This window comes from Oreochromis aureus, linkage group 22, assembly GCF_013358895.1.
Source record: "Oreochromis aureus strain Israel breed Guangdong linkage group 22, ZZ_aureus, whole genome shotgun sequence".
NCBI classification, from domain to species: Eukaryota; Metazoa; Chordata; class Actinopteri; order Cichliformes; family Cichlidae; genus Oreochromis; species Oreochromis aureus.
The window spans coordinates 20,185,391-20,210,145 of NC_052962.1; the positions used below are offsets into that span (position 1 = coordinate 20,185,391).

Genomic DNA, 24,755 nt, shown 5'->3' on the forward strand with positions numbered 1-24,755 from the left:
CTGGTCATTTCTAATCAAACTCACTAAGGAGTGTGGCTTGTCAGTTAGAGTTGCATTAAAGTGCTTCTTCTTGTATAAAGTGAAAAGGTTATGTCAAATTATTGTAAATCAAAGAAAAAATGTGTGTTTTTCTAAAGCTGGAGATGTACGATGATTATGATGTCGTGTTATACACATACAGCACATTTGCCATGAAGCAATTATGTACATTTGTAGGGATTCAACAGGACACTTTTATGCTAAAGGACAATGAGAAATGGGTTTTGAGGAAGTTGTGCCAAGATTGAGTATAAGTGATGTTTTGGAAGCGTATTGGTTTCTAATTTTCAGTCACACCCAACTGAATCAATTGCCTTGGTTGGGCTTCAGGCAACATTTGAAACAACAGATATAATTTATCTTTAGATTCAGCTGTTAGCGAAAAGTTTCACCAAGGCTTCAGACGAGACGGGCCACCTGATCACTGTAGGGAGGTGTGCAGGGCTAGACTTCAGATCGCCAAGCAAGAAGTTAAAATTTCTCATTTCTTTCTGCTCGTTCTCTACTCCCACTTTCTCTCGCTCTCTTTGTTTTATCCTGCTTTCACTTGTAAACAAACCCACACAAATGAATTATGATTAAATGCAGAGAGGCTCCAATTAGCTGCCAAGGAAACAGACCAGTGTTGCTTTGCTGCTGAGGTCAGCTGACTTAACAAGAGCACGGTCTAGTCTGGTTTTCTAGTCTGTCTTTTGCTTTGCTTCTTTCCTTATTTATGCATCTTTTCAGCCCGTTCTTTAAAGCTACATGTTGAGGTTAAAATACTCTTCTTTAATATTGTCATATTAAAGTGTTACGAGTAAAAAATGCACTTTAATGTACTGAGACTTTATCATAGTTTGTATTGTATTTGATTTAAATGGAAAAACTAATGACTTGTTCTTCTAGTGAACCCTTCATACAGTGAATTATGATTCAAGCTTGCTGAGAAATGTTTCTATGTTAGAAGGCTACAGGCTTACTAATCATATTGCATTTCTTGGGTTGGGGCAGGATGTTTAATGGACAAAATAGTCCAGTTGTGCAGTTTTTTGCTTTGCTTTTCCTCCTCAATCAAGTATTTTCAGTTAATTCTTTTGAGCTTCATTTTGATGTTAAAATGCTCTTCGTTAACAACTTAATATTAAGATTTTATAGCGCCTATGCAGTGCATGATTCCTTCATGATAAAATGCAGCGGTGTTGGTTACATTTCCAAAACTGCCTTCAAATTCCCCGATCTTAACATTTCTAAAGAAATGCACAATATTCAATTTCTTTAGAAATGGGTGGAATATTTTTGAAACAGGAAGGAAATTTTGCAACTTTCAGTGCCATAGCAAATCACGAACTGTGCTGTCAACATGAGTGAAAGCCCAACCGTACTAGATGATGACTTATCAGTAAGAATGCCCTATGAAAAACAAAATAAAAAGACTACAAATAACTGTGACATTCCTGCTATTTAAAACTCTTAACATTGAGCATTTTACTCTGTGTTTTATATGTTACCACACTCATTGCAAATATTGAAATGTCTCCCGCTGCCAGAAACTATGAATACCCAGTGTTGAACATTGGAACCCTGGAATGATATCAAGCTGACAGGAAGGCCAACTAAAACAAACAGGATGTCTTTTTAGTGCATGTTTAGACCAACTAAATCTTTCGGGAATCATTTTTCCGTAAGTTAGTTAGTCATTGCATGTGTGCGCATGTGTGTGTTTGTGTTTGTGTGTGTTAACATCCTATAAGAGAGTGCTCATTTCTCTTCTGTGGGTGCTACATCTCTTAGCATTGAAGAGCACATTTCATCTATATTTACTTCCAAATGGTCTTTTAACTAGGTCAGCTAACTAACGGAAATAGACTCCTCTACAATTGTAATCAGTCGTACCATCTAGTGGTCAAAACTGAGAAATGCAGGCTTGTCAAATCCGAGCATGAAACCAACTATATTTGAAAAGGGGGACAAACAGAGGTTCTGATTTTCCTTGTGCCTCCTTGATTTAATTCACAAACCATTACACCTTTATAAACAAGACACCTTTCCTCGGTTCCTCTCCAGCATATATCAAATATGTCTCGCGTCACCGTGATCAGATCAGATCAGCCTTATATGCAAGTCTATCTGTGTGTCTCGACGAGTTTTCCATGTGTCACTCTTTCATGCGCTCACTCCGTTTCTGTCTGCCTCCCTCTCTCTAATCTCTACTACTCACTTTCTCCCTCCCTCCGCCTTTATCTCTCCCACAGTCCCCCTCTCTGCCCTTCTCACTGTAACACCCTCCCACCCAGCCTCTCTATCCCTCTTCCTCCCTTTCGTTCTCTTTCTCTGCTTGTAAGCGGTCTCTGGGCGTGCAGCCAGCTGGCATGTGTGTGTTTTTTGAATGAATACCTGATGAAGTTGGACGAGCGAACTGTGGGAGGGGCCCTGTGTGTGCTTGCGTGCATGCGTGCGTGCGTGCGTGCGTGTGTGTGTGTGTGTGTGTGTGTGTGTGTGTGTGGGGCAGACAGTGTGAGAGCTCTGGCTCGCATTCAGCCCCTTGCATAATACACGTTGGAGCTCTGCATGCGGGACTCCCTCCCTGTGGGCGTGTGCTAGTGTGTGCTACCAGTTTTGTGTGTACGTTTGTGTGAGTGTGTGTGTGTGTGTGAGATCACCTGAGTGCTGTATTTCAGTGGTAGTGAGGGAGCTTCCTGCCCCACTGTCAAGATTTAGTAGAGGGTTGCTGGCTCTGTGTGTGTGTGTGTGTGTGTGTGTGTGTCTGTGGTGTCTGTTTGGGGGGAGGGGGGTGAGAAAGGCAGGTAGCAGTTTGTAGCACAAGTACACTGCTTGGGATTTACCGCCTGAGAGAGAGAGAGAGTGAGAGAGGGAGAGAGAGAGAGACTCGGGGTGCTTTACAAGGGACACAGCAGAGCAGGAGAAGGGAGCAGTTAAGGGAGCAAAGGAATGAGAGGGGGAGAGAAAGCATGCTGCAGAAGTGGGCTACTCCTGCTACCCTGGTAAGTACACTTCACACAGTTTTGCGCTCGCTCTGAATGAAGTGTGTATGGGAGCAGCAGAGTCAGCCTGTGTGTGTGTGTGTGTGTCTCAAATGCTTGTGGTGTTGTCTCACAGTATGCCTTTTGTAAATGCGTACTGCCCTAGTTTATCCTACAAGCGTCGTTGCTTGTTTCTTGCATTCGTCCGATCTCCTGAAGCTCTTCTCTTCTCTTCTCTTCTCTTCTCTTCTCTTCTCTTCTCTTCTCTTCTCTTCTCTTCTCTTCTCTTCTCTTCTCACATTTTTCTCATTCTTCTCCTTCCATTGGCTCTCCCTGCCTGCCTGTCTGTGTGTCTGCCCCCTCTTCCTCCTCCCTACCCCAGCCTCCATCCACCCAACCATCCAACCAAGCTTAGGGCTGCCGAGGGGTGAGAAAGTGCAAGTCATGCAACACTGCCTAAGTGTTTGTTTTCTGAACGAGACTCTCTCTTTTTCTCACAGTCATTTATTTCTCTCCATCTCTGTCTCCCTTTGTTTGTGTAACTCTTAACCACTCTCCCTCTTTCTCACTTTCTCTCCGCCTTGCTACTCTCTTTCTCGGTCCCCCTTGAGCTTCTCTAACTCTGTGCCCATCTGTCATTGGCAGATCCTCCATTACTCTCTCACTATCTGTCCGTACTCCTATATGTGTGTTGTTTGTTGTTGTTTGTGTGCAATTACGAGCGGAGGATGACAGTGAATAAAGTGGCAGCCTTGTCAAAGTTCCCAGTCTGGCAAGGGTTCCTCTAATGTGCACACGCACATGCACGCACATATGCAGCGCCGTGCTTGCAAACACACTCACACACATGAATGCAAAACTACGTCGACAAAAAGCTGCAGAGAAGCTTAGATGAAGAAATAAGAGAAGGAGAGACAGACAGTGAAGTATAAGCCTGTAGCAACACTGTACTTTCTAGTTGAACTATATTTAGCTGTGAGATAACACATCACGTTGGACTTATCCCTTTGATCATGATTATGATTATGACTGGGCAATCATGCACCCACACACACACTGAAAGACTGAAAGACACATACATTATGTGCAGCAGCATTTGCATAGAAAAGTTGCAATAGCATGTAAAATGTAAATAAAACCCAAGTGAGATGATTTGCATTCATTTAAACCTTTATTTCATAAAAATATCTTGAAATGAGAAATGTGTTTATTAGAAAAACATTTGCTCATTTAACATTTGATGTCTGAAGAACATTTTGAAAAAGTTAGGAAAATGCCACGTTCACCACTGTGTTGCATCACCCTTTTTTTTTTAGCAATACTGTAACTGTTTAGCAACCAGTTGCTGTAATATTTACCCATTCTTTATAGGATTTCAGCTGCTCAGCACTTTACTCTTTTGTCTATTTCCTTTCATAAGGGTGAACCAAAGGGAGTTGTTAAGGACCAGCACTCTTACTATAGAGCCAGTATGTTGGTATATGTGCAAAATGTAGTTTGGCATTATCTTCCTGAAAAAGATTTCATCTGGATGGCAGTCTTTGTTGCTTTGAAATCTCAAATATTTCTCAGCATTAGTGATTAGTGATGGCCCCTGTCATGCTTCCCTATTTGAACTGTGTGCTGATAAGTCAGATCGCCCCTCTTCTCTGTAGTTCAGTGGACATGTTCCTTATAGTTTCCAAAAGATATTAAAGTTGTAAAGTTGTATATTAAGGTTGTTGTCCCAGCTTTCTCCCGTACGTCTTTCCACGGGAGTCTCTTTTGTCCTGTTTTACATTATGTTGATAGCTGGATGTCTTCTGTGTTTTGTCTAGTTTGACATTGCTTGTCTTGTTGTCTTGATTGTTTTCTGCTGTGTCTTGCTTACCCATGCATTTCCTGTTTCCCTGATTACCCCTTAGTGTGTCTCTGTGTGTATAAATAATCATGTCTTCCCGTTGTCCTTTGTCACAGTCTCTATTACCTATCTTGTGTGCTGTCTGCAAGTTCTTGGTCATCGGTTGGATTTTTGCATGGACTTTCTAACCGCCTAATAAAAGGTGCATTTTCTGTTTAAATGAATCTGTCTCACAGACTGCATTAGGCTCCTTATCCTGCAAATCTTGTCACTTTTTAATCTTTCTATACATTTTATTTCACTCACTCTGTAGCAGCAGAGATGCCATGCTGGCCTGCCATTTTCAGCGTCTTGGGACTCGGTGTCTTATCCAAGACACTTGGGCTTATGCAGGAGTGTATGATTAGTGGCCAACCCGCTGTACCATCTAAACCGCAGCTGCTCAGAAAGTGCAGCCGCATTTCTGGATCTTGTTTATATAAATATCTTTTTCTTTTTATGGTAGAGCTTGAGCTGGCATTTGTGGATACGACGATGAAATGTGTTGACTAGGACTGGTTCATGACTGACAGGAAATACCACTACAGAATCTTGTGCTTTTGGCCTCATCCCTTGCATGCAAAGATTTCTCAGGGATGATTGTCAAATTAAGAGACATTTTTTTAAATTGCTGAAATATTCGACACCTTTCCAGAGTGGGTAAGCACCTCCCCCATCTTTACCTCTGAATGTCAGGTTTGTTGGATGTTTTGTGTTATTGACCTGTTGCCATTCAAGCGAAATAGCTCTAGGTGCTTTTTAATATTATACTTTGTTTTGGCTTTTTACTCCTTTACTAACCTTTTTCATACTTGCTTCTGGCATCAAATTCATAATTTAAACAGCATCTCAACTTCTTTGGAAGATCATTTGTAGTTTAGTTTTGAGTGTTTAGCAATGCTCAGTTTATACACTACTGATTCATTTATTCTATTTATTTTTATTCCTTTGCATATTGACTTGTTTCCAGATCGACACAAAGTTTCATTTTTTATATCTCATAAATCATATTCTAAAATTTAATGATAAATTGGAATGTTTTCAAAAATGGTAATGCAAACAGATGCACTATAGCAAACACTGATCGTGGAGCCTCGACTGAATTTCTGTGTCTAGATGTCCACAATGTGTCTGCTGTATGTTGACTTAATAAGCCAATATGCTTATTACAGTGCTCCTGGGTAGAGATGCAAAGTATAATGGGTTTTTCTATGCTTTGATGGGAGTTTAATTGGATTTTGTTTATTCTGTAGTCACTACAAGTCACTGTTATTTAACAAGATCATATATTTCGGTCATTAGCGAACTGCATTCTGCAGATGTTTGATATAACTCACCAAACAGAGAATGTAAATGTTTGATAAGGGATCCAGTGGTTTTAGAACTCAACAAACATGGGAATTTTGCCAACTTGAAAGCAGTTACAGATGGAAAGTGACAACTAAAACTAGAAAATGTAATAATGGATGTATTGGAAAGGTAACATCAGCATTCAACACATTTAGTATATTAAAGAGGCCTGTTTGACAGATGTATGCAAAGATTTGAGTGAGCAGCTTTTAAAAATATCATTCATCTATTTGTAGATTTTTAAAGAACTTCCTCACCAGTTTGTACATAGTTTTGCATATAATTTGTCATTGTAGGGTTAGGTCCTCCAAAACAACCGAGAGAACTCTCCAGAAGTTCTTCTATGAATTTGAGTTGTTTCATTGTTTTCCCATCTCTTTGTGTAATCCAGGACTGACTCTGTAATGCTGAGATCAGAGCTCTGTGGGGACCATACAGTCTGTCACAGGACTCCTTGTTCTTTTTGTAGCTGCAGATTTTTCTTTCTTTTTTTTTAGGTGGATTCTGGCCATGGAACTTTTTCATAGCTAATATAACTCTTAAAAATAAGTCATCCCTGTCGATGTCTGCATTGCAGGAACTAGAACCTTTCAGAGTTCTTAAAGCCCTTCATTTTGGGGTCTTTGACATACATGTGTGGTGGAAAAATCCAAGTAAGCAACAAAAAGGGGGAAAATGGAAGTCATAGAGCATATGTCAGATTTGCTATCTCAGGCATCCACCCACAGTTAAGCAATGTAGTATGTGTAGATCAAAATCGGCAGCTTTTTTTAGTGTACTATACATGCTACTAAGTTAAAGACTACAACTCAACTTTAATGCTAAAAAGAGACTTTTTTTGTATTTAATATGTTAGTTTTTCAGCGATAGTTTGGAGGGATATCGATTTGTTAGAGATACACTATGACAGTCCAGTCCAGTGTTTAAGTAAATATTTTGTAATTGTTGTATTAAACAGTCATACTTGTGGGTGGCCTTATGACTTCTGTTGTGGCGCCATAACCACAATGCACTCCATTACTGTGAGAGTAAAACATAAAGTGTTTATAAATTATAGATTGCCTTCTAAGGTTAGGGTAAGTCTCCAGGAGATTAATGTTCATGAGTATTGTGTCCTCTGAAGTAACAACTGCGAGAGAAAGGTGGCATATATGAACCTGCAGTGAGTGAAAAATTCCAGTATTTGCTGACCTGCACACAGGTTTTGGTAAGGTGGAGAAGCGTGTTTGTGAGTGTGTGTGTAGAGAAAAAAAAAGGCTCAAGCACATGGAGGACAGGCAGCTTGGGTTACAGGTCATCTGATATCTACACACACCCACACCACAGCGCACAGTCCTGCACGTACACACTGCAAGCTCAGCAAGATTCAGGTGACTTAGCTTTTCAGCGAATGTGTGTTTGAGTGTCACTTTCAGTGAAGCAGTCCTCTCTTTGTGCAATGTAGGTCAGCTGAGCCTGCTCTCTCTATCCCTCTCCATGTCTCCCATGCATCTTAAGCCTTTCCTCACTCTCATACCCTCTGCTCTCCAGTCTTTCTCACCTCCCTGCCTCTGTTTATCCCTTTCTCGACCTTCCTTGGTCTCTTCCCTCATTAATTGTTGTTGTAGCCATGCTGTTTTCTTTTTTCTTTCTTTAAGATACCAAAGTTTCCCACCGTGGATGCTAGAAGGGGATTTACAGTGGGAATTACTCTTTTCTTCTACTTTTAGCTCTTTTTCTTTCTCTTTTCCACTATGAACACTTCTTTCTGGCTCTGTCATGCTCTTAGTAACACTGCAGGATAAAATGGAAGCAACCGGGAGGAATATGAAGTTAGCATTGGTGTCTCTGTTCCTGCAGCACAGCTGTGATTTCTAGTTATATTTGTATATTTAAATGCTTTATCATTTCCCACATTACCTTTAATGTGACATGATAGTACACTTTTCCAGCAGAAGTTGTTCAGTAGCTGTTATGCTATTGTTGTCATGACTTGTTTACCTGATTTTTGTCTAAGGTTAACTATTATTTTATGTTGCACATATAAGATTTCTCTCAGAGTACAACCGTTTTGATGTGTCTGAATCAGTTGTGAGAAATTGATGCTGTCACGATAAAAGCTCTCATAGACAGCAGCATGAACAGATCTGAGCTGCATGTACCGACATTGTCCGTGTTTGAGGTGACAGCTGATACGAAATGTCTCTCATCTTGGAACACTCAGGCGTATAACGTTCCCTTTACCTTAAAGTCTTAAGTTAAGCAAGAGCTTGTTGAGTTGTTTTTACGTAGTAGATTCGGATTCCTTTATTGTCAGTCAGTCAGTACATCACAGATGCATTGCTGAATGAAGTTATGAGCACAGAAGGGAAGAAAAACCACCAAAAACATCACAATAAAAACAGAATGAGGTTAAGATTACAGGGCAACTGACTATTACACTTGAACAGTAAAATAAGATAAATAAAAATAGTATTGCACGGTATATACAAACTCTTTAAGGCTGAGGTGAGGTCAGCTATTGGATTGATGTGCATTATTGTCTTTTGTATATCATGATTGTATTTTGTGACTAAACAGTAGCGTGACTGAGGTTAGGTTTGCTGAAGAGACATGTCAAAGATTTATTGCAAAAGGATTCCAAGAGACTACAAGTGAATACTAATGTAGAAACTAGGGAACATAAAACCATTAAATGGAAGAATGATAATTGAGAATGGTTATGTAGTAGGAGAGGTGGACAGGCTGAGGCAAGAGAGTCAAGTGGAGGTGGAGTGACAGAGAGGAGAAAAAGAGGGAGATGCAGAGAGTGCATCTCAGGGCTAAAAGCTCAGCGATCAACATTCCCTCTCAGCACACATCTGAATCATGCCGGCTCGATTAAACAGATAAAGTATATACTTGAATAAGTGAGTGTGCGCTCCGTACCATGAAACAAAGGCCGCTGTGTGCTCCGTGCGAATGTGAATATGCATGTGTGTTTACTCCTACGCCTGTTTCTGCAGCTGTGTTGTAGTAGCATTACAACACGTCTTAAATTACAGGAATCTGCTTGAGCTGCATGATGTCCCTCGCTCTAGAGAACACACATTTACACACATACTGTGTGTGGGAATTAGCTAAGAAGGCAGTGGAAGCCTGCAAAGTTTGGTTGAAAAACTACATTTTTGGGTGGTTTTAGCAACTTTAGAGTAGGCCTCAAATTGAGAACCACTAACTGTTAAAATTCAATGCAGTATTGTATTTTATTTGATGATATTGCCAAACCAGCTAAATAAATGTGGCTGTAACCTGTGTTTTAATCACTTTCCTCAGTCCCATTTGACACGTTTTAGTGGATGGATGGATGGTCCACCTATAGGTTGTGCTATAGGTGGACCATCCATCCTTCCATCTTCTTCATTAAAGACCCTTTTAGAAAAAGAAAAGTATTTTCAGATGTTAATCATCTGGTTCCTTATTTGGGCATAAATAGTGAAATCCTTCACTTTTATTTTGTCAAGTCCTCATCCATCCATTTTCTTAACTGCATTTCCAGTTAGGGGATTGTGGGGTGCCACAACCTGTCCCAACTGTCATAGGGCCAAAGACAGGCTACACTCTGGACAGACTGTCAGTCCATCACAAGGCTTTTTTCAGTCTGTAGCATCACTTAGGCATTGACATAATTTGCTGTTTTACTGCAGAAATGGACGGTTTTCTAAATGTGTAACTGTGCAGGTGGTCACAGAAACCAGCTACGGTACAAACTCACTCACTCTACAAAGAACAAATAAATTGGTGAGCCGTACAGCAGTGTGTTAGTGAACAATATGTGAACTACCTGTGTGTGTGTGTGTGTGTGTGTGTGTCTGTGTCTGTGTGTGTGTGTGTGTGTGTGAAGTTGTGCTGTGCTTCAAGAAAAAAAACGTGTCAGTATAATTGAATATACACAGGTGTCAGTGTTTGAGTAAGCAAGCAGTACATGCTCAGTTTTGTGTGTGTGTGTGTGTGTGTGTGTGTGTGTGTGTGTGTGTGTGTGTGTGTGTGTGTGTGTGTGTGTGTGTGTGTGTGTGTGTGTGTGTGTGTGTGCTGGGGATGTATGTGCTTGAAATTCCTCTACATTATTTATGAGTTTCACACTGAGCTTTCCATCTTTCACAGTAGGGGATGCTCGCAAACAGATGGCACACACAGGCACATGCACACACATGTGGTACACCCTCATTTATGGTATACACACAGGCTTGTAATCAAACTGTTATTATTAGTAATCTACTGAAAGTGCCTGGTTATTGTTGCTTGGAGTGGTCATTTTTATATTAGCAGGGTCTCTTTTCTTTAAATTGCCGTTACCCATGACTGACCTGTGTTGCTGTTATTCACATTGTTACATAAAACACCTCCATATCCACAGAATCTACAGGCCACACTTGTTGCAGTGGGCTTTTTGTATTTTTTTAGCCTTCTAATTCTCATCTTTGTCACCTTTTTAGAGCTGTTACTTGACCTCCCGAGTGTCCTGCTGGCTTATTCTTTGTAGTTCAGAACGTTGTCCTTTTATGGATTTGTTGGTGCTAAAGTGTTGTTCCATTGTTAAATTAGTTGTGGCAGAAGCTGTTTTGCTCAGACACATTATTAACCTATCTGTCTTTATAGGTCTGTAGATACGCTGCATTCACTAGAAGGGATTTTGAAAATGGCTTTGTCGTTATAGTTGCTGAAAAAAAAAAAAGCGCAGAATAAGAATTATAAAGTATTCTCCTATTCATCAGTTAAAGAGCCACACCTTTTCTAACAGTCTATTTTTTCCTCTCTCTTCCACAGGATTGTGCTGCGTGCGGGCAGACTTTCTTTCACAGGGAGATGATTCCTCATGAAGTGCGACGCACTCGGCCCCCCATCGTCCTCTGCGACAGCGGCAGGTGTGACGTTGTGACGCTCTCCACTTCCACGCTGAGCTCACCCATCAGTCGCTAAAGATCCCCGGACGGAACGGACCGCCCTTCCCCCTTCCCTTTTAACCACCCCTCCATATCGTCATCCCCATCTTTGATCCTTCCTCACCTGCTTGTTAGGGCCTGGATTTTCTTTGTCAAGAAAAGGCCTTGGGTGAAGTGGATAGAGAGGGAAAAGAGACAAGATTGGGGAAGTTTCATTTTGTGGCTAATTAATGTGAAATAAAGGACCGGACATCAAAAAGTGAGAAAGCGAACAAACGTGACAACGAAAGTGAAAGAGCGAGGAAGCAAAAACAAGGAAAAAAAAGAAAGCTGTAGTCCAAAACTTGAGGAAGGATAACGCAAGTATAGTTGAGAGGCGTGAGGTGAAATCAGCATGAAGTCCAACCAGGAGCGCAGTAATGAATGTCTGCCCCCAAAGAAGAGGGAAATCCCCTCTTGCACGCTACCATCTGAAAATCGCTTACCTATCATGCCACCTGCCACTGAGAGCCAGCGCTCAGAAAACATGACCTGGCTCGCCAGTGTGGCTGGTGGGAACGAGAGCAGTGTGGGTGCGCACCGTAGCTCCAGTCACTCTGACGGATCGCAGTATAAATCTCCCTCCTCCATATCAGACTCTTTGACCTCTGCGTCCTCACTGAGGGTGGTCTCATCTCTTCCTACAGTGTACACATCCCACCTGCCACAGACCACAGTTGGAGGAGCTGTCCATTACACCCATCTGCCTCACAATATGCAGTTTATAGCCTCACCTTACACTGCCCCATACAGTTACATCCCCTCTCAATTGCTTCCTCCTCCTCCACCTCCTCCCCCCCTGTCCTCCTCCTCCTCGGCTGCACAGAGACCCTCACACACAGAGATGGCCTCTGCTCCTTCACAGGCCTCCAAGCAGGACCAGCAGCGAGCATCCACAGGACGTACCTCCATGCCTCCTCCTTCTACAGACCCTGTCCCTCACCATGTTCAAATATCAACATCCCCACGGACTGTGCCATCATCCCATCACCAAGGAGGCACTCACCTTCCGCCCCACTCAATGCACCCTCACCATACTTTGGGACACAGCATGTCTCAGGTGGTGGTGCAGTATACAGATGGACACACTAGAAAAGAGCAAGGTGGGTCTCAGAGACCCAGAGAGCTCCACAATGGAGAGCTGGAAAGGGGCCGGCGGTATGCCGCGCCACTCGAGTCTAACGTCTCCAAGTCAGGGAGCAAATCACGGGATGCCACATCCTCTTTGTCTTCCTATGAGGCTCGACAGATGGTTCTGCCAACAGACTACTCTCCGCATGATCCATCAGGGCTGAGAACCTCTGTCATGTTAATGCCCAACAGCCATGGGGACCACCAGCTGGTACCACCCAGAGCCAGCCCTGAGAAGGTGACAACTTCTGCCGCTGCACACCTGGAGAAAAGTGGCAACGTCATGGGCAAGCCTGTCAGTCGTGCTCCATCCTTATCCAACACCACCTCCTCTTTCACATTTCCACCCCCACTAAGTGTAGACAGCCTGAAAGCTGCTGTCAGCACACTGCCACCCCAGACCGTCATCCAGACCACCCACAACGCCACAGAGCCACTCTCAATGGGGCTCTCTTCCACCAGTATCTACCCTCAGCAACCTATTATCGGCTATATTGCAGGAGGCAGTGGTAGCAGCTACCACACCAGCCTACAGCAACACTTACTCATTCCAGGCCCCCAACCGGTCATCATCCCTGTCAGTGGAGGTGGAGTCACAACATTGGAGCCTGTAACCTCCCATGTTACATCATCTACCCAAGCTGCACCTTTTCCTACTACACTCCCACATACGTACATTGCCGCCACCGCCCCCAAAGGAGAAACTCTGGAGACCCACAGTGGCTCATTTCACCAGGATGCCCCAGGTGCAGTGGTCCAAGCCCAGCTTCATCTCCCCATTGTTCCTGCTCCGCCAGGGCTGGTTGCGACCTCCGCCGCACATCCCCCCTCTAGTACGGTGCTGCCTCCCTCGCTCCCCCCATATTTCATCAAAGGTTCCATCATCCAGTTGGCTGATGGCGAGCTGAAACGTGTGGAGGATCTGAAGACAGAGGACTTCATCCAGAGTGCTGAGATCAGCAGCGAGCTGAAGATAGACTCGTCCACAGTGGAGCGCATTGAGGGGAGCCACACCTCGCCCAACTTTGCTGTGGTTCAGTTCTCCGTTGGTGAACACCGTACACAGGTGAGGGAAAAAATCTGAAACATTTAACAGACATCGCAGATTCAGGAGTCCAGTATCGCAATCATAAGTTTTCTTAATCAGTTTATCACGTACAGGGGTGTTTTTACAATTTTGAGAAACGAGCTTATTTGCTTTCTTGCTAAGCAAGAGCATCATCTTATCTTACAAACTCTAGCTGCTAGTTAGCTTAGCTTAGCATGAAGTCTCCTCTGATTAACAACAAGATTCTTAAAATTCACTGCTCAAGCACGTAACCTCGCCATGAAACTGTTAATTCCTTTTTTTGCAAAGGAATTAAACAAACAACATAGAGGTACAGCAGGTCGTTTGCTAATCGAAAGGTTCCCCTTTCCTTCAGTCTGCATGACAAGGTGTTCTTTGCCAAGACACTGCCCCTGAGCCCCTGATGTTTTCACTGGTGTGCGAGTGGGTGCTTGATAGGTAAAAAGTGCTCGAAGGAATAAAAAATTAAACTGCTGTGTGAATGTGTGCGAATGAGTAAATGCGACTTACAGTTTAAAACCACTTTGAGTGCTCGCTCTTTAACAGCAGAAAAGTGCGATTTAAGTAGCAGTCCATTTATGGTTTTAAATATAATGTGCTGATTAAAGTTGATTTGTATTTACCTTCTCACACAGCTAGGATATTTGTTTCCCCTTTGCCTCCATTGTTTTAATGTTTGCAATAATGGGATTTAATAATTTCTTAAAATGTTCACACATGGTTTCACGTTCTTTACAGCATGAGGTTGTCAAAGTTTGATTTATCTCATTCATGCACACAAAGATGTAAATGAAAAGTTACTCGGTCCTGTGGCATTTTCCAGGTGGGACCAAGGTACCAGGACACCTAAATCTAGTATGTGACTAATCTAGTATCTGGCTTCTATGTGCATCATCGTCTTCCACAAATGTTTAAAGTTTTCAAGGTATTGAGGGCTGGAATCTACTTCAGGTTGTCTTAGTTAATTAAAGCCATGTAAATGTGTTGATATATTGCTACATGTAATGCTTTGCATATTTAAAGTGCTGATTTATACATTTGAATTAGCAAAGAAATTGAGCTTTCTGTAATTTATTCTACCAAAGTACCAGCTGTTGTAAAGTTCTTCTTGACTTACTGAAGCTACTTTTAGCAAGATTAACTTTTTCACACAACTCTTTTTTTGTACATTTGTCCATCAGTCTTTGACATTTGCTTGCTGATGTTTTTGACCTCTCTTCTGGTCATCCTTCAGTTGCTAGGTGTTTGTAGGTTTTCTTTATATACTGTCTATTTTAAAGCCTTCCACCTCATTTCAGTCCGATTGATGTCTGGGCTTTGACGAAGCCTTTCCTTAAGCCTCCATTTCTTCTTTTGCCACCAGTGCTTGGTAGATTTGCTCCTGTGCATTAGATCGTTATCCTGCAGAAATATTCAACTGTGGGTCAACTTGAACTTTTGTAAAGGTGACTTTATGTTATCTTCATATTAATTTATTGTTGAATCAGTTACTGTGAGCTACCCCAGTCCAACCTCCAAAACCACCAAGTATCATACAGCTGGTATGATGCTTAAATCTGTGCTATCCAAATTACAAATTTCATAAAGTCGTTGTATTAATAGGCAGATGTTTGGCTCTGATGTTTTTTTCCCTTCCACTAAAGTTCTTTTTTTTCTTTTATCTCTTTCTGATCTGTCGTGCAATTTGACGCTAATAGAGTTACCCGCAGATCCTGAGATGACATGTTGGTGGTCTCTTTTTATTTATTTTATTTTTTTTAGTGGTTAAATTGTCCCTTTTTGGGACATTTGTTTACCTTTTTTATTTTCTACTCTGCCAAAGAGTTAAATACAAACATACTCGAATCTCTCATTAACATTGATTATTGATTGTTGGGGTTTCCTCTATATTATTGTAGAGTCTTTACCTTATAGTATAGTATGTGCCTTGAGGCAACTCTTGTTGCGATTTGAAGCTGTATAAATACATTTAAATTTACATTTGAATTGGAGCAATCTCTTAATATCTGATATTATGCCACAGTTTATCTTTCCAGCTTTTTTAGGCACATTTGCGCTCACGTACACTCTCATGCAGCCTTCTCCCTGTCTTTGAGGATGTGCGTTGAAGCCAGTTAATCTTTTTCATCTGTCCATGCTGCGAATCGTCCACCCACACAGCACATCTCTAACCATCTCTCTCGCCCCCAGCTGCTCTTTGATGCCGTACCCCACAAAAGCTGACCATCTTTCAAAGACTTCTCTTTCTCTCTTGTGCTCCTTCAATGGTTCCTCTTACTTTTTTCCTGAGCGACGGTTATAGCTTTGAGTCCACACTCAGAGAACTTACTCCGAGAAGTCAAAAGTTATATAATACAGGAGGGGAAAGTGTTGCCTGACGTAAGATTTAAGATTTGAGATTTGGTACTTGTCACGTCTTTCGCTTGTATCCTTCTTGACATAGCTCTCTTTTCATTTCCTCCCTCTTCTTCTTGTCCAACCTACTCTCTCTTTGTAAACTTGTCTTTTCATCCCCATCTTAGAAGCTTCCTCCACTTCCATCATCTCACTCTTTTACAGTATCCTATCCCTGGCTTTGCCTTCTTTCTGATGTTTCTGATGTTTACTTTCCTTCTCTCGAGCCTGCAGCCGGTCTCTTTTTGTCATCCGTTCATTCTTTTTATACATTCAAACACTAATACAGACCCAGTCAGGGCTTTAAGTCCACAGTTTAAATCAGAAGTGAAAGAAAAATCATGATTATTGCATAAATATCTTTTTGACTTTGCAGAACACTAACAGAAAAGGTTTGTATTTCTTTCTAACTTAAAGTCTTAGAAGACAGGAGCAGCCAAACATAATGAAATAGTGGACAGGATACCCTTACTGCTTCTATAGGAACTAGGAGCATTGAATAGCAGCCATGTGCTGCTAATCAAACACTCTTGATTAACTGATGATCAGCAAGTGTGAGCAGCTCTACAAAAGTAGAAGTTTTGGAAGTTTCTCACAATAATGTGAGAGACTCTGAAAGTTGTACAGAGAACAAGTTATTGCTGCTAAAGGTGTTTCTACAAGTTACTGAATCCTGGAGTGGACCTCAGAGTTCTGTGAAAACGTCCTTTTTCAGATGAGAGTTTCAGGCCTTAAGCTGACACCAGTATTAGTGGTATAGCAGTATAGTGTTTTCAGTATTCGTCATAACAAAAAGGTTCACAAACAGTAAAGTAATATTAAAAAGTGGCCAAACAGAGGCATGGCAGGTTTTCCTTTAAAACTTTTCTCAACTAAATTTCAGGACACTGGCTGCTGTCATGCTGCTGGGCTGGTCTGGGAACTTCTTCTTCTTTCTTCTTTTTTCTCGTTATCCTTTTTTAGCCTCTTTGTTCTTATCGAAGCTTCAAAACTGAGTGGAAAATAATGTTAAAGTCGTGAACTTTCATAATTAACATGTTAAAACCGTGGTTTAGTTCATGGCTTGATTTTTGGACCTGAGATTCACAAAGAAAAAATTCCCCATATTCCGATCTAATTTCCCGAAGGAGCTTTAAACATTACAGCTTTCGGCTCCACGTGAGATTCAGTTTAACAAAATCAAAAGATCAAAGTTGATTTTTTTTGTGAAACAACAGTATATAATGTAAATAAGGTATTCATTCAGCTTAGTCATTTACATTGCTTCAGTTTGAGAATCACTGGTTTAACTGGAAAAAACCAAAAAAATCAGAAGCTGTACAATGAGCTTATTTTTAATGTTTAAATGTCTTCGTTTGTCCCCACTTCTCTTCTCTAGGTGAGCGTGGAGGTCTTGTTGGAATACCCCTTCTTCGTCTTTGGCCAAGGCTGGTCTTCATGCTGCCCGGACCGGACCACCCAGCTTCTGGAGCTGCCTTGTACCAAGCTTTCTGTAGGCGATGTTTGTATTTCACTCACGCTCAAGAACCTGAGGAACGGATCTCTGAAGAAGACTCAACCCCTGGAGCCGCCCGCCCACGCCTCTGTCCCCTCCTCCAGCCACGGACACCTCAAACCCCCTAGAGCTGTGTCGGACGCTCCTCAGAGCTGCAGTGGAGGAGGTCCCAGGCACAGAGAGCGGGAGAATGGCATCAGCCAGCGAGGGAGTGGGGAGAGTGGGAATGGAGGTAGAGGAAGCTCCGGTGTGGAAAACGGGGATCTCGTGTTTGGGGAAAGAGTTTCCAAAGGTCAGGTTGTCGGCAGTACAGAAGCTGGCTCTACTAAGCCATCGGGAAGCAGGAAGCGGAGATGGTCTGCGCCCGAGGGTCGAAAAGTAGAAAAATCAGAGGAGGAACCACCTTTGACCCTTCCCAAACCTTCCTTCATCCCTCATGAGGTGAAAATCAGCATCGAAGGAAGGTCAAATATTGGCAAGTGAAGGCTGGCAGGACTGTTAACAACCCATGGAATAAAAACAAACACACCTAAAAAGATTCTACAAAAACCCCATAAATGCCCACGTTAAAGGTTCATTTGTCGTGGTTTTGTTTTTTGTTTATTTTTAGTTCACTTCCTGTACTGTAGCGGTAACCTTACCCTACACCTTACATTAAGTCCATGTAGTTTAACACCTTTATTTTTTTTAATAGATTGATTAATTATCACATGAGCAATCTGTGCAGTTTTGGTGATTTTCATGAGAAGATTTCTGGTGAGGGATTTCTGACCCGTGCGTTGAATGTTTATCGGTTGCTCTGTGGCACGCGGGCGCGTGGTTCGATGGCTCTGCTTGGCCGGCGACACATTACACTGAAATTTCAACTCTGATTGGTTCACAGTCACACTCTGTGACAGTGATGTTACCTGTGTACTCGGGCAGTGAGGCCGTCTGGATTCGCCTCTGATAATAATGAAGGATTTGCGTGTAAATCGTTAAAAATTTTCACTTGCTAAATCAGATCAGAAGTTAGTATGGTGTGATCGTCACTGTGTCATCCAGGCCTGACCGGAACCAGAGGTCATCGGGTCAATGCCCGTGTGCCGCACGCAGTCGTGAGGGAACAACACTTACTCTGCTCAGTTTGTAGACAGTGGAGTCTTTGCTTTCATTTCATGTTAGTGTTTTTCATTTGACTTTTTTCTTCTTTAACCCCTCATCTCCCATCTCACCACATAGGTTTTATTTTTTTTTTTTCAAGATTTTCTAAAACCTTAATCAGGGGTCCTTTTTAATAATCAATCAATCCCGCCTAGGTGGGTCAATGTTAATGTATCAATATGCGATGCCCCTAACCTAAAGCAAATGCAAACACACTGGGTCGGTGAACCCAGTGTGTTTGCACTCGTACGGAGTCTTCGCATACGATCCCAGCTGTTTTGTTTGAGTTTAATTCTTTTATTTGATGAATCACTTTATTTTTTATTTACAAATCCAGAAAGGTCGCGTGAGGAGAAGCGAGAGAATCTGCACGTTAGCTCTGAGAGGGTCAGGATGTTTCAAAGCACTTAACACACCTGTCACTCTCATCGTACAGCCAACAAAAAAGAAACAACAAAAAATGATGATGTTGTGTCTTTATTTACAAAGTACTGTATGTTTTTAGATTTTTTTTCTTTCTTTTTTTAAAGACAAAGGCAGAAAGTAGCAGAAGCACTTTGTGAAAGGTAAAGAGGTTGTTTAGTAACGTGGGAGCAGATGTGCCATGAAATCACAGAGCAAGGGACAAGCATGAGAGCGAGAGGAGTTTCAGTTAGTAGGTTAGGGTAGGGGAAATGAGATGAAGCGGGAGGTATCGCGGTTTTCGGCATGTGCGCGGCAGGAAAGTATCGGAACGTGTCTGGAAAGTTCGATTAAGACGAGAAAAAACAAACAAGTCTTTGAAATATCCTGCTCATGTTTTAGACTGAGAGCAACAATCAGAAGCTCACACCCACAGATTTGTGAAGGTCATCATATATTTGTAATATGTGTGTGTATGATGCTGGTGTGTTTGTTCACACACACACGCATGCACGCGCTCACACAGACACAAAATAGTCTCTAAAACTCAATACGTACTGTACTTGGCGATCCATATTTAGACAGCTGCAGAGGCAAGCATTTATTTTGGTGCATATTGTCCCTACTGCAAAGACACTAGTGGACTGACGTTGGATTAATGCACGCGGCACTGCTCCAGTGCAGCCGTGCAGAAAAGAGTGCTCTGTGCTGTGTTTGTGTATGGGTGGGAGTTTGTATAAGAGTGTGCGTGCACTGTGTATAGGAAAATGATATAAAGACAACGCTAAATGTCCAGTGTTTCTACTTGGAGTCTTTAATTAAGAGAATCCTGCAATTTGCACATCAGGAGGAGGGAGTTCAGTCGAGACACGATTTTTATTTTTTGTTTTATTTTATTTTATTTTTTAAGGCCCTGTCCCAAAACTAGCCCTAGAGCCACATGACACACTGGAGGAGATCAGGGTTTTTGTTCCTCAACAGGCACTTACCACACTGTAGAGGAAACGTTTCTGATCAACAGTTATGGCAAACATGTGCCTGCCTACTGAACTGAATTAAAAGCCGACCATTTCTCGGGTTGCTTAAGGAGAATATCTCCCCCTGCTGATTAAACCGGGGTGCCCAGAGTGTAAAGGGGGGCTAGGGTTCGCTTTTGAACACGGCCTGTGCTCAGCCAGCCAAAACTCATTTATCCCTTAGATAGCAGTTACCTCAACAGATGTGCTTGCGTGGTCAGTCGGTCGATCGTCCTCACGGAGCTTGGGGTTTTTCTCTACTATGAAAGCACGAGCCTTAGGTGTAATTGGCCATCCTCGATCATTTGTCTGATTCTTCTTCTTTAAAAAAAATAAACTAAAAATAAAAAAGCAATTGGCCGGTTAGTTTTTTAATCTATCCCATGTAACATAAAGGTGCCGTACAACATGTAAACATATGTCAGGTTATGTGAGATTAGCATTGACACGTTGCTGGCACAATAATGTCGTTAGGGAGGCAGCGGCTTCCTGCAGGCATGTCTGTTGAGCATATCTGTTCCTGCTCAGCCTGTATTTATGTTTTATGGCTGTTGCTGCTTGCCTTTAGAAAAGGAAAAAATAGAGGCGACAATGTTTCAGGTGGTGGGAGTTTACCAGGGTGATGGCAGGATGGATGTGTACTCACGTGGATGAGGAACGGGTGGATAGGTGGTTGAATGAGCAGACAGACTGATAGTGAAGGCGAGCGAGTAAGAAGAGCCCCGAATGAGATTTGAAAATGCTTTATTTTTATAATAGAACAGGGTTCTCAGATCGACACCCACACAGCAGTGCATTTTCATTTGGTCCTGTTCCTATTGAAACATCTGGTAGAAATAGCAGTAGGTTATATGTGTGTGTGTGCGCATGGTTTGGAACCGCTGTGTGTGTGTGTGTGTGTGTGTGTGTGTCTGTGTGTGTGTGTGGCAGTGGTTTATAAATGTATGTCTTTTTTCTACATGTTTCTCCAACCCCCTTACCAACAAAAGGAAAAATAGACATCTGAACAAAACCGTCAGCCACTCAAACCATTCAGACTCTTACTGTTGATCAGGTAGATTATTAAAAATAATAACAATAATAAGCCAAAGCCAAGCGACGCTGTGGTTGCTTTGGTTACTTTAGAAAGCAATAGTTAAAAAGTATTCAGGCAGTCTCCTTGTATACGAGTGGAGCGCGCGCTCGGCGAGTCATTCCACTCAAAATCTCTGCAATAAACATTTTAATAACAATCCTCCAGCACGACAACCAAAAACAGTTCTTTTTGCCCAGAGAAGAAGTACAATTTTTGTCTCATACTGCAAAAGGTTTGTAGAGGCTAACACACCTGAACCCAGCCCGCTCCAGGTACCGCAGTTCCCCTTCTCATGAAATTCATTTGAATCCTCAGAAATTGCAGTTGCAACACCAGTTGCTGATCTTTCAGGGAAGTTTCTCATATATGCAGTAACCCAACACAACCCCTGAAACCTCCTCTGTCCCTGCTGGTCAGTCACAAACACTGCTGTTACACTGTCAGCGCTGAAGGTGAACCGACTCGGTGTGGCACGAAGCGAGGTAACCAGCAGACTTCTTTTTTTTCTCTTCGTTTTTTTGACTCCGCCAAGCTCTGCCTCTTTGCCACGACTCCCGTAGTGACCTCTTTAACTTTGTTTCAGGTACCCAATCATAGCCAGCCAGCCTCACAAGCACCTCTTTCTGAGGCAAAGCAATCAGTTTAACCCTTAACGACAACCGTTCGCTACCTTTCAGTGTGGCCTGATGCGGATATAAGAGGTCTGCCCTCCTAATAACATCATCTTTTCATATTCGGTCTCCTGTTCACAATCAGCTTAAAAAGGCCACTGAGTTTATATTTTACTATAGATGATAACATAAATCAATCAGCAAGTTTTTTTCTTTTTTTTGAGGGTCTAGTGTAGTTATCATTTCCCAAGTCTTTCTTAAATCCCATTGAAATGTACCACAATGTGCAATACCTTGATTTTGTTTCCCCCCTCTTTACTGTGCCAAGTGTATGTAGCAAAAGTTCAACTCCAATGTCTGATCCTCGTTAAAGGCTCGTGTATTTTTTTTAAATATCTGTTGACGTGTGTGTCACATCTAAGTCAGGATGTTTGTGAGGAGAAACAGCAAAAAGTTTTTCCTGTTTTTCCTCTTTCCCTTTCGTCCTCGCGGCCTTCCTCAGTTGTACTGCGTGTGAGTCTGCACCGTGTGTCGTCGTGCGTGTAGGATGTATGCTTATGTACACCTGGTGTTCAAACGTGTGTGTTTGTGTGTGTGTGTGTGTGTGGGGCGGAGTGTTTTCTCCTCTAATAGTCTGTGAGATCATAAACCCTGACCCTCGACGGTTCACGGTGAGACCCACAGGAAAAAGAAACCTCATCGCTAGTGGGGACCACTTTTTTTTTGTAGAAAAAAAAGAGAAAAAAAAAGAAAAAGAAAAAAAGAAATAAAGATTTTAAACCAACCGAAAGAGATGCACATGTATGTAGATGTAAAAGACTTGATAATGTTTCAGCACTTTCTAATCCTGGGACAGGGCTCGGTCTAACCCCTCTCTTTCAGGCCGACGCCTGTCCTGGGGGGTAACATTCATTCAAAACAGACAGAGAGAATGAAAAAAACAAACAAAAACAAAACGGGGTGACTATTGATGAATAAAAAGAGAGAGAGAGATGGCTCAAGTTTGCACATCACCTTGCCGTAACCTTGTGTTTTATCTGTCTGTGCTCCATCTCGCTTGGCGCCCGGCGCGTTCTTGGGTCCAACGGGCCGAGGTGTTAGGTGATTCCTTGGTTCTTTTCTACTAGGAAAACCCCTTTCTCATGGAAAGCATCCCTTCTTTCGTTGCGTTCATCTTTTCCAGCGCACACCGCCAACCGGCCTGAACGATTAAATTTGGTTTCTTGATGTTCACGGCTTGGTTCGGTCGTGCGGTGCGGAAAGAGCGCGTGCAAACCTTCGCTTTGTTTGCATTATCTTTGGTGCAGGAGCTTTTTTTGTTGTTGTTTTGTTTTTGGTCTCCTTGTAGCACTCAGTATAATGTCAGGGGACTTAAAACTATGTAGAGAATGTGTCATTGTTGAGTTTTTCAAGACAAGCGTCCTCACTGGAGGAACAGTGCTAATGTCATTTTTTTTTTTTTTTTAATTGGCTTCTTGCACAACTTGACAAATAAAATGAATGTTGGTGAGTGAGCTTTGACTTTTTTTGATCAGAAAAAAGGCATGTGTGCTCTTTGTTTCTTAATGTTTGTACTTTCATTTTGCGAAAAAAAAAAAATGTGTTTTTTGGCACTTTTGTTGTGTTTTAAAAGTGAACAGAATTCGATCAGGATTCCACTTTTTTCATGAATTTATTTTTCTTTTCTTTTTTTTTGTATGATGTCTTGTCGATGTCCATAGCGCTGGATAACCAACTCAGGCAGAAAGAAGAAAAAAAAAAGTGTAGAGGCCCACTTAACAGTTTAGTTTCACCCCAGTCAATTTGCATAGTGGGCTTTTTGATATGGGTTATAAGATATGTAAATTTATTACCTATAATTTGATATTTGAATTGATTTGATTAACAAATGTCCTTATTGGAAATTAACTATAAATTATTATGATATTATGTGTATTATGCTGGAGATGGCTTGGATTACTCTTTAGTGTACTGATCATCTCTGGGCGGCCTCTCTGTGGAAGGCGATAAAAACACTTCAGCAGGGGACAGGCTGTGTGGTTCTTGACCTCTGACCCTGCCCACTGCCAGGGAGGGGGTGGAGTTGATCTGTCAGCTGTGTCCTTCCTGTGATCTGAACACTCAGCCCTGAGGCTAGCAACCTGTCTGTCAAGATGTTTCTCAGTGAACCTGCGTCACCACCTACTAAAGTGAGACTTACTGGCCTGTGAGATGGTGGCGGAGAACTGGACATCAGCGCAGACCTGCATGGACAGTCTGGCCTACAGGGGGGGCCACAGCAGTTCCCAGCCAACTTGTTTGTACTATATTGTACTCACCAAGTCCCTGTGTCTCACCACCCCATTTCCTCTATAGCAATGGAGAAACCCTGTTGGTGTATGTATTTGACATCTGTACAAACGCACCTCTTTGGAAAAACAAAATGAAACCTTGACATATCTGGAACGAATGGGCAACTTGTGTTTTTCTTTGAGTAGCAGTGCATACGTGAACAAAAAAATCTGGATATCTGTACAGAACGCAGCTACTGTGATTTCACCCAATGCTGAAATTGGTACCTTTGATAATATCTCCCTCTAGTGTTTAGTGGGCTACATAACACTAGCCCTACAGTTTTCAGCCTTTCCAAAGCTTCAGGGTTATGGAAGCGCTTGCTCTGTCTAAAAGCCAAACTAAAACCAAAAAGCTGGTATAGAATAATATAAAATGAAACATGGTACTCAAACAGATATTAATATTTATAGCCCCTGAAGTTTATTGATTTTTGCCTCCCTGCACAGAGCTCACTGTGTGGGCTTAGCTAACTATTACAGTTTGGTCCTATTTGGACACTGACATTGTGTCTCTGTACACAATCACAGTGGATTATAAATTAAATAATCAAGATGTGATTGAATTGCAAACTTTCAGCTTTAACTCAAAGGACTTCACAAAGATTTTGCATTAACTGTTTAGGAATTACAGCCATATTTAAAACATAGTCCTATAATCCCAAGGCTTGAAAGTAATTGGACGACTGGCAGGGAAGCTTTTTTTTTTAACCTGTTGAGTCCTGGTCCCCCATTATTTCATGACAAATTAAGCAGATAAAACTCTGGAATTGATTCAATCTGTTGACCTTGTATTTAGTAGCTGTTTACTGGAGCTTTGAATATGAAGCGCAAAGACATGTGAGGGAGTCTATCTGAAAAAAATAATAAATGAACCTGTCAAAGGCAGTTACTGACTGCAAAATCAATAATCAATCA

At 42.0% G+C, this 24,755-nt stretch overlaps 1 protein-coding gene across 2 annotated transcripts in view; it reads left to right on the plus strand.

Annotated features, from left to right (window-relative positions):
* Positions 1-23,956, plus strand: part of atxn1a (ataxin 1a) — a 97,334-nt gene extending 73,378 nt beyond the window's left edge. The window contains exons 1-3 of one of the 2 annotated variants that reach the window (XM_031742347.2): positions 2,814-3,023; positions 11,017-13,368; positions 17,144-23,956. In XM_031742347.2, the coding sequence (XP_031598207.2) occupies positions 11,527-13,368; positions 17,144-17,743 (2,442 nt within the window). In that variant the 5' untranslated portion in view covers positions 2,814-3,023; positions 11,017-11,526 and the 3' untranslated portion in view covers positions 17,744-23,956. Of the gene's footprint in view, positions 1-2,813; positions 3,024-11,016; positions 13,369-17,143 lie in introns of those variants that run through there. The other variant, XM_031742342.2, reaches the window with a different exon arrangement.
* Positions 23,957-24,755: the final 799 nt, after the last annotated feature.